The 12,132-nt window shown below is 41.5% G+C and overlaps 2 protein-coding genes across 2 annotated transcripts; one reads left to right on the plus strand and one right to left on the minus strand.

Annotated features, from left to right (window-relative positions):
• Nucleotides 1–5,075: 5,075 nt before the first annotated feature.
• BCR41DRAFT_352918 (nucleotide-diphospho-sugar transferase) lies at nucleotides 5,076–7,138 on the plus strand. Its single transcript, XM_022024042.1, has one exon. It carries the CDS (start codon nucleotides 5,131–5,133, stop codon nucleotides 6,904–6,906), a length of 1,776 nt encoding a protein of 591 aa, XP_021881596.1. The 5' UTR covers nucleotides 5,076–5,130; the 3' UTR covers nucleotides 6,907–7,138.
• A 25-nt stretch (nucleotides 7,139–7,163) lies between these two features.
• On the minus strand, nucleotides 7,164–11,300 carry BCR41DRAFT_336071 (hypothetical protein). The gene is made up of 4 exons (XM_022022017.1): nucleotides 11,118–11,300; nucleotides 10,854–11,000; nucleotides 9,671–10,751; nucleotides 7,164–9,562 (listed from the first exon to the last, which is right to left on the minus strand). The coding sequence occupies exons 1-4, from the start codon at nucleotides 11,205–11,207 to the stop codon at nucleotides 7,239–7,241; spliced, it is 3,642 nt and encodes a 1,213-aa protein (XP_021881597.1). The 5' UTR covers nucleotides 11,208–11,300; the 3' UTR covers nucleotides 7,164–7,238.
• Between the last annotated feature and the right edge of the window lie 832 nt (nucleotides 11,301–12,132).

Consider the following 12,132-nt stretch of genomic DNA (forward strand, 5'->3'; position numbering starts at 1 on the left):
CGGAAGAGATTGATAGTTGATTGTGATCCTTGTCGTATGGCACGTAAGGCTGTGGCTGTAAATGCATGTACTGAGACGATGGGCGCTGCTGCGGGTTTAGTTGATCTTGATTGATGAAAGAAGAAGCGGGTTCTTCAAAGGGATTCCTAGTAGGTGGGCTCGCTAGCGGATCTTGATCCACGGCAATTCCGTAGGATTTATTCTGTAGAAAAGGCGATCTGTCCTTAGAGCTGAAAAAATAAAAAAAAAGAGAGAGAAGGCGGGTGAGAAAGAATGAGAAGAAGGTCAAGAAAATAAAGGCGAAGCAGCGGCACAATGATATGGAAGATAAAAGATGAGAATTATCGGAATAATGTAGTGATGCCGTTGCGTTTTCAAAGTGTAAAGTAAAGAGACAATAGAGAAATAAGAGAAAAAATAAGAAAGATGCAAGTGAGGAGAAAAAAAAAAAAAAAAAAAAAAAAAAAAAAAGGGTCAGCCAACTAAGCAATCAGGATTCTGATAATCCACAGTGCAGAATTGGATATCGGTCGCCAAGACATCGTGCCAAGCTAAGTTCAGGTGGTGATCATTAAAACCATTAAAGAGGACACACTCCTTCTTTTCTTGTATGTCTCCTGTAAACTGGCAACTATAGTTTTGGTATTGTCCTCATTCGGATTTGACCTCCATCCCTTCTCGGCCATTACAGGTTAACACTGAAGTCTATTTCTACTTGGTTGCCTCATTATTATAGCTACTATTTTTTTTTACTATTGTTGCTAACGTGGATATTGCTGAATTTCCGGCTATAAATACAATCATGGTTGTCAAAACAGGCATATTTGGCTCCTGAAAGCAATATACTCTGCATGATGCAAATGGATTCATGCTTGTGTGAACCACTCTGCGAGTAACTAGGAGATCCTTTCGCTTTCACTCCCATCCTCTCGCTCCATCCCTTTGTCTTTCCAATTATCCTGGTCACAACGGGTGCGTTTGCCTCTTTCAATTTTAATTGTTGACTTGGGTGGGAAGCTACGAATTGCCTATTGTAGCGCTGCCGATAAATAGTTCCCAATTTCAACAAACAAAAGGGGGGGGGAGTTCACGATGTTTTATCATTACCTATTTTGATTATAGCCATGATGTTGTTGCTGCATATTTGATCGATAGCTAGATGGCACAGGACTATTACCTCTGCTGTCAACATTGACTGGACTGTATGACATTTTGTTCTGAATATTCCTTTTTTGTAATAGATGGTGTCGGCGATGACGAAAGTTTATAAGGGTTCCAGAAAATGGTGATAAGCCTTATTGTCCGTTTCAATTAGACGTGAGCTGAGAGAGTCAACCAGTTGATAGGAGGTTCCTTAGATCCTTACAGCTGAATTGGATGTAAATGTTAGACAGAAGAGTGGTTTTCTCCTTTTCTTGAGGCAGGGGTGAAAAGAAAAAGGAAAGACACGGAGTAGGGGCGAATAAAGAGAAAAACGATCAAGAATAGTGCTGTGGGATGATATGGCAGAGAGAACGAAGGTTTATGCGTTTGTGAAAAGGAGTAGGGAGGTGTGGAAATATGTTTGACGGTAAGAGAGTCGGTTGTGCACTTGAAAGTGTGTACTGATCTAAATTGGTAGGGCAGAACTAAGCCAAGTGAAGGAGTAAGAAGGTTGAGGGCCGAGGGTCGAGGGTCGAGGGTTTTCTAAGCGAGGATTCCAGGTCAAGAAGAAAGGTTGAGTGATTATGAAAGAGAAGGAGAGGAAGAGAAGAGGATATCCATTTAAGAACAGCAAGATTAACAATAAGAACAGCAAGATTAACAATAAGAACAACAGAACAATCGCCCGCATGGCCACATCACCCACAGGGGGAAGATAACTCAGTCGTCCCAATTTGCCGTAAAATGTGTACATGCCCTCATTTAATATGTTCTTTTGGATCTTTTTTGTTTATTCAGGAACAGCTTTTGTTACATTCTAATTCATGGACAATTTAATAAGAGCGGAAAATAAATTTATTCAATTCATATTCCCCATTGGGCTATTCACGGTTGACATAAATGTATATATATATATATATATATATATATAATATCAATTTTCTATTATGTACCTTCTATCTCATGGCCTTTGCCAAATTGATTCCATTCTTGCCGATTACTAGGACAGCTATTTTGGATTTGTCTTGTAGTAGGCAACAGTAGGTTGATAGTAACTATGAACTTTTTATATTTATATCTCTTCGCTCAAGACATACACAGCATATATATATATATATATGAGAGACAGATCGTATCCTAAAAAAAGAAAATCCGCATCTCCTTGAGGTCAAATGAATGGCCTTGCATCAATTCAGAACTTACATTTTTTTATATTCATATTCTTTAGGGGTTTCCAATGATGGCCCCTGGTTTATTTCAGTTCATGATTTAGATACCTTTTTCAATGCCCGCAATTTATTGCTTTTTAATATTAGACAAAAAGATGTGAAGACTGATAATGATCATTCAACTGCAGCCATTTTGGTTATGACTATCCAAAGCATGACCTTTTAAGTTTTAACGCTCCCCTTTCTTTTTGTCTGCCATGCTCGCGATCATTTGATATGTCCCAAGATGCGGATCAAAGAAGGAAATGGTCCACATGCTCTGTTTGAACATTCGGAGGCCCATCTGCTGGCTTTTCTGCACACCTGACGTTTTAACGCTTGCCATCATGATATGCATGTATACAATCAACGAGGTGGGAGTTGGGTGATCATTCTTTCATGTCTTAAAAAAAAGAAAAAAAAAAATCTAAAGGCAACATGCAGGGCTCATAAAAAATTACTTTGAGGACAAGTGTGCGTGCACGAATGCATTTTTGTTCTGCTAATTTTATGATGCAACACGGACTTATCAGTCTTGCACGTTTTTAGGACTTCCATATGGTTCCGTGAACTGAACACCAGTTTGTTTTCAACCCAACAAAGATTGTAAAAAACGGCACAAATTGCTCCTTGCTTTTCATAGGACGAAGAATGAGCGAAGGATCCAAACTTATTATTCATGGCTACAAATTTTTTAATGAGATTAAAAGTTAGTACCTTTTCGTTTTAAAATTAAAAAAAAGGATACATAGTCTATCTTACATGGCACCCATACGCTCGCCCCCACTCCTCCTGTATTTTTGTTATATTTGAGTATTGCGTGCAAGTGTGAGGGTGTATGTGTGGTTTTTATTATCCACGGCTCTTAATCAGTTCCACATACTTCCACAACTGGCCACAAATAATAGAATGACGATTAAGGGAAAGAGATTGATCCGGACAAGCAAAGGCCTGAGAGCGAGCTAGTGGAAAATGGGCAGAAGGAGTAATATTAAAAAATAGACCCAAGGAAATTATATATAATCATATTGATACCCTTCTGGCTCTTGAAGGAAAAAATAGCTGCCATGAAGCGCACAGATATTCCAGGCTCTCATTACTTTCCCTCCTCTCCTCTTCTGCCTTCCTCCTTTCTCCCTCTCCTCATGGCTGCCCTTATTGCCCCTTTCCTAGAATATATATATTATGCTTTTACTTCGTTACATTCAGATGTTATCTGGTTTTCCTGCGTGACATGTGGCCTGATCTTGAAAGTAAGGTCACGAGAACCTGTCATGAGTTAATGGAATGGACAAAAAGACTCCATGTTGGTGCGTCCAATGATTTGGATATATCGTGACACGCGTGGATTAAGGACAAGCGAATTGCTTATTGGAACCTTTTCTTTTTCTTTTCAATAAAAGAGTCGGTTTTATATGGGTATAAGAATAGGCATTGATCATCCACTTTTTATTTTATTTCTCTTTTGTTTTTAGCGGGGAGAGAGGAGTGAGAAGCAGGGGATCGTAGGAGTGTACGGTTGCCATCGATCCATGCAGCTTTCAACAGACAAAAAAAAAAAAAGGGATTTAAAAGAAGGAAGAGATATGTCTATTTTTATGAGGTTGGAGATCACTACTTCACCTCTTACTGCCATTATCAGACTCAGTTGTAGTAATATGATGGGGGTTCAATAGCAGCGAGTGAATGAGCAATGTATTTTGACCTTTGGACTAGCGATAAAGATATACTCTATGCAGATGCGGATGAGGGAACTAAAAAAGTTTGTGAGCTCAGCGGAGACACTCAATTGTCCAAAAAAAAAAAAAGAAAAAGGAATGGTCTTTACTTGTCTCATCCCAACCTTCCTAGATCGCTTTTTGTAGCTTTATGTCCACACATGTCTCTTCAAACAATTGGCCTTCCTTCTTCATCCTACTTTGCTATATATCTCTCTTTCTCTTTCTCTTTCTTATTCTTTATAAATTTTCATTCCCTGGTGCATCGTTGAGAGTCTATCTCTTTTTATCCATCGTTTTTTTTTTTTTTGTTTTCGAACACGCCAAATCATCAAAAGTGTCCTTCCATAGTGTATTCTCAGTCAACCTTCATTATGTTTATTTACCATTGACACTTTCCACCCAAAAGTCGTTTTTATTTGTTTCAGTTGCTTAAACAAAAAGCGCGTTTTTTATTTTTAATTCTATTCTATTGTTATATATTTATTACTCAATACATTTTTGTTCAATTATAATTTTAAATTAATTCTCAGGTATATATTTATATATTTTTTAGGCACACCTCCGTCTTTCTCATCCTTTCCCCCCACTCCATCCTTTTTTGTCCTTCACTACACTGCTCTTATCTATCTTTCTTTCTTCCTTTCTTTCTTCCTTTTCTCTCTCTCTTTTCTCCTTTCTTTTGCCTACACTCTCAATTCTCCACCATCCTCTTCTTTTTACTCCTTCACTCTCCGTCCCTCACTCTCATCCACATTCCCTCATACGTTCCTTCTCTTTGATATCACTATCTGTCTCGCTGAATAGAGTCCAATCACTTGCTCATCCAGGCACAATATCCATTTCTGTCCATCCATTCCCTCACCTGCTCGAAATAATTTAGGCATCGGACAACAACAAAAGCAACCAAATACTATAACTCGTCCCATTTTGTCCTCCTGTATTCTCTAATTAGTAAATAGAAAGACAGCTCTTCCTAATTTATTTTTTCGTCACCCTACACACCAAAAAAAAAAAAAAAAAAAAAAAAGAGAGAAAGAAAGAAAGAAAAGAAAAGAAAAATGTTGTATTTGACCAAAGACCTATTCCCGGTCTTTATACCGCTGGGTGTAGTTGGATTCTATCGCTATCTCTGGTTCATAATCAAGCTATTGGCTTGGTTCTTTTATCGACCCATGATGCCCAAACAAAATCCAACTTACAGACCCGAATACGACGTAACCATCATTGTCCCCACGATCGATGCAGGAGAAGAGTTCAAGGAAGCAGCACATTCATGGTTGGCCAATAACCCCAAGGAGATCATCATCATTACTGAAACTAAAATGAAGGACGCACTTCAGGAGCTAGCCAATTCCGTCGATCCTACCAGGATCAGGGTTCTGACGGTCCCCAAGGCCAATAAACGATTGCAAATGGTAGAAGGAATCAGGAATACGACCAGTGAGATCATCGTCTTTGCAGATGACGATGCTATCTGGGGACCTCAATGTTTAGAATATATCCTGGCTTGTTTCGAGGATCCCAACATGGGAGGTGTGGGTACATCTCAGATTGTAAAATCTGTGGGACGATATCAGACCGTCTGGGAAGTCTTGGCTGGGTTCCGTCTCACAATCCGTAATATTGAAATTGCAGCTTCGACTCATATCGACGGCGGTGTTTGTTGTCTGTCTGGTCGTACAGCGGCATATAGGACATGTATCCTCCAGGATCCTCAATTTCAATATGAATTCACACACGATTTCTGGTTAGGCAAGTATCCTCTTAACTCGGGCGATGACAAGTTCTTAACCCGTTGGATGGTCTATCATGGCTGGAACACTTATATTCAAGTTTGTAAGGAAGCCGAATTGTTATCAACCTTCAAGAACAACTGGAGATTTGTGAAGCAAGTGCTGAGATGGACCCGAAATACTTGGCGTTCTGATTTCCGATCTATGTTCATGGAGCGACGCATTTGGAGCCGACACCCCTATGTGGCCTTCACAATGATCGACAAGGTTTTCAACCCCATCACTCTACTCTCAGGCCCTATCTCTGTCATTGTGATGGCCTGCCAGGGCAAGTTTCATTTGCCGATCTGGGATATTGCCATCTCGTATATTGTCTGGCTGATGATGACTCGCATTATCAAGCTGTTGCCTCACTTATTCAAGCGGCCTCAAGATATCATCTGGGTCCCAGCCTTCTTGCTTTTTGGTTATTATTTCGCTATCATGAAGATCTATGCCCTCTTTACTTTGCATGAGGTCGGATGGGGAACTCGTGCCGGTATTGATCAAACGCCTGCTGAGATCGCGCAAGAGAAGGAGAAACAACAGCAAGCAATGGATCAGCAACAGGAGAAGGGCATCTACGATGCAGAGCAGGCTGCTCTTAACGCTGCGGCCGCAGCTGCAGCTGCGACTGCCTACGAAGAGCAACATAGTACCCCTTCAAGGCCATTCGCAGGCGAGATCCCAAGGCCTGAATCGCCTGGAAGCGCTGAGCTCATCCGTCATTTCAGCCAAGCACAACAGCGTCAAGCGCGGCAAGTACAAGCAAGTCGTAACCCCCGTGATGAAGCCGATCCAGATGTGTACGAGTACAATCAAGACGATGAGCTGGCTCAATACTTTGCACAATCCGACGCGGGCTTGGGTGTTAATGACGGCAGCAGCAGCAACCATGGATATGGCCAGTACTACGACAACTTTGAACACATCGATCAATATGGCCGTGGAGGAACTATTGGTCACGGAAGAAACAACTACTACAATAACAACACCAGCAGTAGTACCAATGTTGATACCTCAGCTGCTCAGAGTCCATCAGTACGGCCTGGATATTTGTAATTCTAAAACGTTTTTCTCTGGCCGTATTTTTTTATTATTCTCATAACTATCTGCATCATAATTTTCCCCTAATTTCATCTCCGAGCCCACTACCGCTATTCAACAACCTTTTTTTATTTTATTTTTTTTTATTTTATTTTTTTTGCAAGCCTGCATCAATACCCCATAAAAATCAGCTTACCAGAACAACTAGATTGCAATATTCATTAAAGGCATACTCATACAAATGATGCATAAAAAAAATTCTGGTAATGACTATGCTGAAAGATGCGCGTTTATATATTTTACGAAATTGCTTGAAATAGAGAATAGATGAAAGATTCTATGTTTTGTTAGTCATCAGAGGCTTTGTGCTTCTTCGGCCTCCGTCCACCTGCTTCTTTAAGCGCCTGACGCTTTTGTTCCTTGCCCTGTGTTCGGAATACCTCTTTGCGTTCGCGTTTAATACGATTTTCATAGTTGGCAGTCTCTTTGGCTTTCTTCTTATCGTAAGCAATCTTTCTCTCCTTCTCCTTCTCGGCCCTCTTACGATCCTTATCGCGCTTGAGCGTATGAATCTGCTGCATCAATGTGTAAATCTTCTTCTCCTCAGGTTCCAGCATCACTGCACGACGCTGGAGTAATCCTGGTCGTTTCTGTGGTGCTAACAGCTTTGGTTTAGAAGCGAAAGGAAGGTTGGCACGGATGGCCTTGGGGACCTTGAGAGTGTTGAACCGACGTGTCATTCTCTCTACAGGTCTATAGACAGAATCATGGAGTTGTGGGACTGACAATGACATGGCATGTCGGACTTGACCTGTGAGCCGCATTCCTTGCCACTGATTCTTTTTGGCAAGAAGCAACGATGTGACAGGATTACAAAACTTCTTGGGTTTGATAGGGTACCACGCACGCAGGAACACAATGTCTGACATCAAAATCTTGTCCTCGAATGTGGCACGGAAGTGGCCATCAGGTTTCTGAAGGGCCTTCTTGACCTGACCACGGATTCCAGAGACTGTGCGGATGTTGGCTCCTTCGAACTTGGCGACCTCAAGGGCAGAAGTAAACATATCCTTGATGAATGCAGTGTTCTTATGGATTTTGTATGGATGACCTGTCAACTTAAGTTTCTTGACAATCTCAACCGAATGATCAATATCAAGGACCACTCCTGTGGCTGAAATCCTGAACGCTGACGTGTTTTCAGAGACACTCTGTACACAACAGAAGCCAGTATTAGGAGGATGAATAGGACCATAGATTGTAGCGAGACAATGCATGTGCTCCGGAGTGTATTTGAGCATTCTATTACGAGTTCCATCATTGAGCGAGTAAATGGGCATAGTTTGGATACGACGCCAGCCGAGCGAAAAGATCAAAGGATCATTGGTCTTGAGAATCTTTTTGTGCCAACGATGTTTTTTGATACGGACCTGGATGAATCCAAAATTCTCTTCCGCGGGGAGTAAGCCTCCCATGATGATAGGATATTCGGGCTGGAAGTGCTGAATGAATTCACAAGGCATATCCTTGAGAAGAACACGAACATAAGTGCCAGGGCGGAAGCCTTCAACCATCGCTCGCGTCAAAGGGTCATCATCTTCAAACTCAGCCTCATTGATTTGTTGCTGCTTTGCCATGTCACCCTTGATCTCATCGTAAAAATCCTTCTTCTCTTCTTCTTCATCACCATACTCGGCCTCAAATTTCTTTTTGAGCTCCTCCTTCTTGGTCGCAATCTCATCACGGGTCATTTCGTCATATGACTTCTCACTCAAGGGCTTTTTACTTGACTCCTCACTTGCTATGCCTTCGACCTTCTCACCACTCTCTAGATCCTCAAAATCACCAAAAGCCTCATCTTTATCCCCTTCACCGTTTGTCGCAGCTCCTGGGACATCTAAAGAGCCAGTGATGAATCGGTTTCGAATAGACTCTTTGATCTCCTCATTATCCCACTCCTCCAAGTCGGTAAACTTCAAAGTTACTTTGCATGAGTCGATCATTTGTGCAAGCGCTGTGTCCGATTCTTCCTTCTTGAGTGTTAAAAAGTTGTCGTCGTCATCGCTCTCATCCTCTGGGCCTGTGCCTGGCCCAGTACCAAAGCCTTCGTCGGATTCTTCATCACCCTCATCACTTTTTAATTTCAAAGGTGCCTCCTCAATGTCGCCTTGTGCAATCTGCTCCGGAGTAAATTTGCGTTCACCATAGATAAGACGCATCAGATTGGGGCGACGTTTCGAATGATATATGACTTCAGCCTTGGTCATTAGATCATCCTTCCACCGTAAGGTGCTATCGTCTTCCTCTTCATATTCGTCAGAAAGGTCGCCAAGGTCACTATCGCTCTCTGCAAATGCAATGTCCTCCTCGCCATCAGAGTCCGAATCGTTTTTCTTACCCATTTTGTGTTTGGCTTCATATTTAGACATATATTTCCGACGGCTATTGGCTGATCCATAACCTTCTTCTTCTTCTTCTTCTTCTTCTTCTTCTTCTTCTTCTTCATTATCTTCCATTTCTTCATCTTCATCGTCGTCGTCGTCATCATCGTCATCGTCGTTCTCCTCATCATCATTGTCACCCTCCATTTCAATATCATCATCCTCATCCCCAAATATAGCACGGCGGCGGATACGCCCATCGTTATCAGTTTCCTTTTGTTCACGTAGTCCTGTAATATGAAATGAAATTTATATTAGTAATGATACACTTTTGATATAGAGTAACTTTTGATATAGAGTAACTTTTGTTTGTTCACTTGTTTGTTCACTCAACTTACTCTGCCTTCCATTGAAGGTCTCTTCATCGCCACTATCACTCTCTTCATATTCAGCCTCCTCTACATCTGCAGCACGCATTGGTGCAGAGTCAGCAAAGATACGAAGCTCGCTCTCTTCAAGTTGGCTGGCAAGAGTGCCCTGAGCATCCTGTAGATTCATGACCATTCGCTCTCCTTGACCCCTTTCATAATCTGACTCTTCATCTTCTTCTCCTTGCTGCTCATCTCCTGAACCATTGCCAGTACCAACAGTGCTTTTGACAATTTGACTCTTTTTAGTGAACGATCCTGGAACATTAATGTAAACAGCATCCTTATCATACATGATTCCTCCAACGTCTGACATTGGCGCATAGATTAGCTTTTGTTTCTCATCCAAGCGCTTTCTGACTTTGTCGGGTAAAGGACATGGGTCCGCTAAAATGCTTACATCGTCCATGTAGTGATCTCCAACTCCTGGAATGTGAATTCTCATACCAGATTTCATGTTAGTCCCCCTCAAGTATCCATAAAGAGTGACGGTGCGGTCGCAAGTTGGATTCTGGCGAATCATCTCTGGGTCAGTCAAGTCTTCAACACGGTCTGCAATCATATAAGGATGTGTGTTTCTCCAGATAAGAGGTCGGAACTTCATGACAGAAATAAATCTGGAAAGATTCAAAATTTCTTGGTTAGGGTAACGGCCGTTAATCACTCCTGAAAGATAAAATAATTTGGCGCCTTGATAAATCTCTGTCCAAAAACGATGCTTTAGCTTCTTTTTGGTTGTCTTGAGTGTCTTGTTATTCTTGAAGCGATCCAAATGTGTAAGGACACCCATAATCTTGGGAAATCCATGAGTTTGCAAAATGTTGAGGAACTCGAATGTTTCCATCTCGAGACCAAAGGATGCATCAATCAACAAAAGAATCAAGTCCGCGACCTTGGCAACATCAATCATGCTGTTGAGATCGTTATTGCATTCAATGAAAGTGAGACGACGCTTTTTGCCACTAATAACGGTGATGGGTCCTTTGATTTCAGTAAGTGAGTGCTTCGTGTATCTCTTAACAAGTGATTTAATCAAGGTGGTCTTTCCAGTCTGTCAAAAAAAAAAAAAAAAAAAAAAAAAAAAAATCGTTAGTCAAAAGATGAATAATTCTGCTATTACATTATCCAAAAGCCAACCAATTATTCCGCTTACCCCAGGAGGTCCAACAACCGCAACCACAACAGGAGGCGCCTCCATGGGTGTACGATCCACAAGGGGCACATGAAGCCTTGTCTGATCCCTGTCTAAATTGCGGCGAGCAGCCTTTTCTGCTTTCCTTCCTGACAAAAAACCAAAGGCCTAATTATCATATGCATAACAATATGGTTTGGACAATGAGCCATGGTTAACCTGAGCCAGGACTATAGGTTGAATTTTCATTTTTACCATAATACATTACTGCCTTATTATTGCTACCTTTGGGTTGTTCTTTTCGGCATTCTTCTTGTGCTTGTTCACCTTGGCGCCCGAGGATTTGGCGCGATGTGCCTTTTGAGGTGTATCCATTTTGGAAACGAATGAAACAACAGGATGAGGCAGGCGAACAATAAAAAAAAGAATTGAATGCGATGCCAATTGCCCACCCTTGGTTTGACTGCTTGCAACTCGTTAAAAAAAAAAAAAAAAAAAAAAAAAAGTGGCTTGACTGTTTATTAGGCTGTCTGAACAACAGAAGAGTATGAGACTGACTTTTTTTACAGACTGAAACAGGAACAACACTTGAGCGGAGTTCTGATTTCGCTGAACAATTGACATGTCTTAAGGACAACAGATATCGAATATGCCTCTACCTCTACCTCTTCCCTCATTTCTTTTTTTTCTTTCACTGCCGCCGGAAGCTTCTCTCATTCGGAGGAACTCTCTTTTCCCTTCCTCTTTCTCTTTTTCTATTCTCGGTTCTGACTGACATTCTTCAAGAGAGATGCAATGTGTCTTTCGTTGCCGCCTGCAACAGCCTTCTTCAGCAATAACTACCACAACTAACGCTATATTCATACAAGCACTGAAGCAACAACATCGCCAACAACCTCAGCAGAAGTGCCATCTTTCATACTTATCCACTATCAGCAATGGACGGACGGGCACTGTACCAAGGATACAACCCGAGATCATCCTCATAAAAGAACGAGCAACCACAGGCAGAGAGCCGTGGATGATCTTTTCGAGAAGCATGTTGTTAGACAATCACTCTGTTACAATGACAAATGCAAAGTCCTTACAAAAGTCGTCGAAGTCGTCATGGCCTCCTTTATTTCCTTTAACATGTTTATCACCTGGCAGGACTAGCCAAGGCAATAGACATATTAATGGCCGTAATAGAAGCAACAGTCCTACAATGAAAACGAGCAATGATTGCCGTGCATCTGATCCGCTCAGTTGGTGGCTATCCTCCTTTTGGACTGCTATGGTTCAAAATGGAAATCCCTCCAGG

Source organism: Lobosporangium transversale (assembly GCF_002105155.1).
Source record: "Lobosporangium transversale strain NRRL 3116 chromosome Unknown BCR41scaffold_17, whole genome shotgun sequence".
NCBI lineage: Eukaryota > Fungi > Mortierellomycota > Mortierellomycetes > Mortierellales > Mortierellaceae > Lobosporangium > Lobosporangium transversale.

What these genes read in the sequence shown, in the direction of transcription:
- BCR41DRAFT_336071 (XM_022022017.1), bottom strand. Translation starts at nt 11,207, where the DNA reads ATGGATACACCTCAAAAGGCACATCGCGCCAAATCCTCGGGCGCCAAG. An exon ending in CGGTTGTTGGACCTCCTGGG is followed by an intron (nt 10,752 to 10,853) that starts GTAAGCGGAATA and finishes TTTTTTTGACAG; the next exon opens with ACTGGAAAGACCACCTTGAT. An exon ending in GACCTTCAATGGAAGGCAGA is followed by an intron (nt 9,563 to 9,670) that starts GTAAGTTGAGTG and finishes TTCATATTACAG; the next exon opens with GACTACGTGAACAAAAGGAA.
- BCR41DRAFT_352918 (XM_022024042.1), top strand. Translation starts at nt 5,131, where the DNA reads ATGTTGTATTTGACCAAAGACCTATTCCCGGTCTTTATACCGCTGGGT.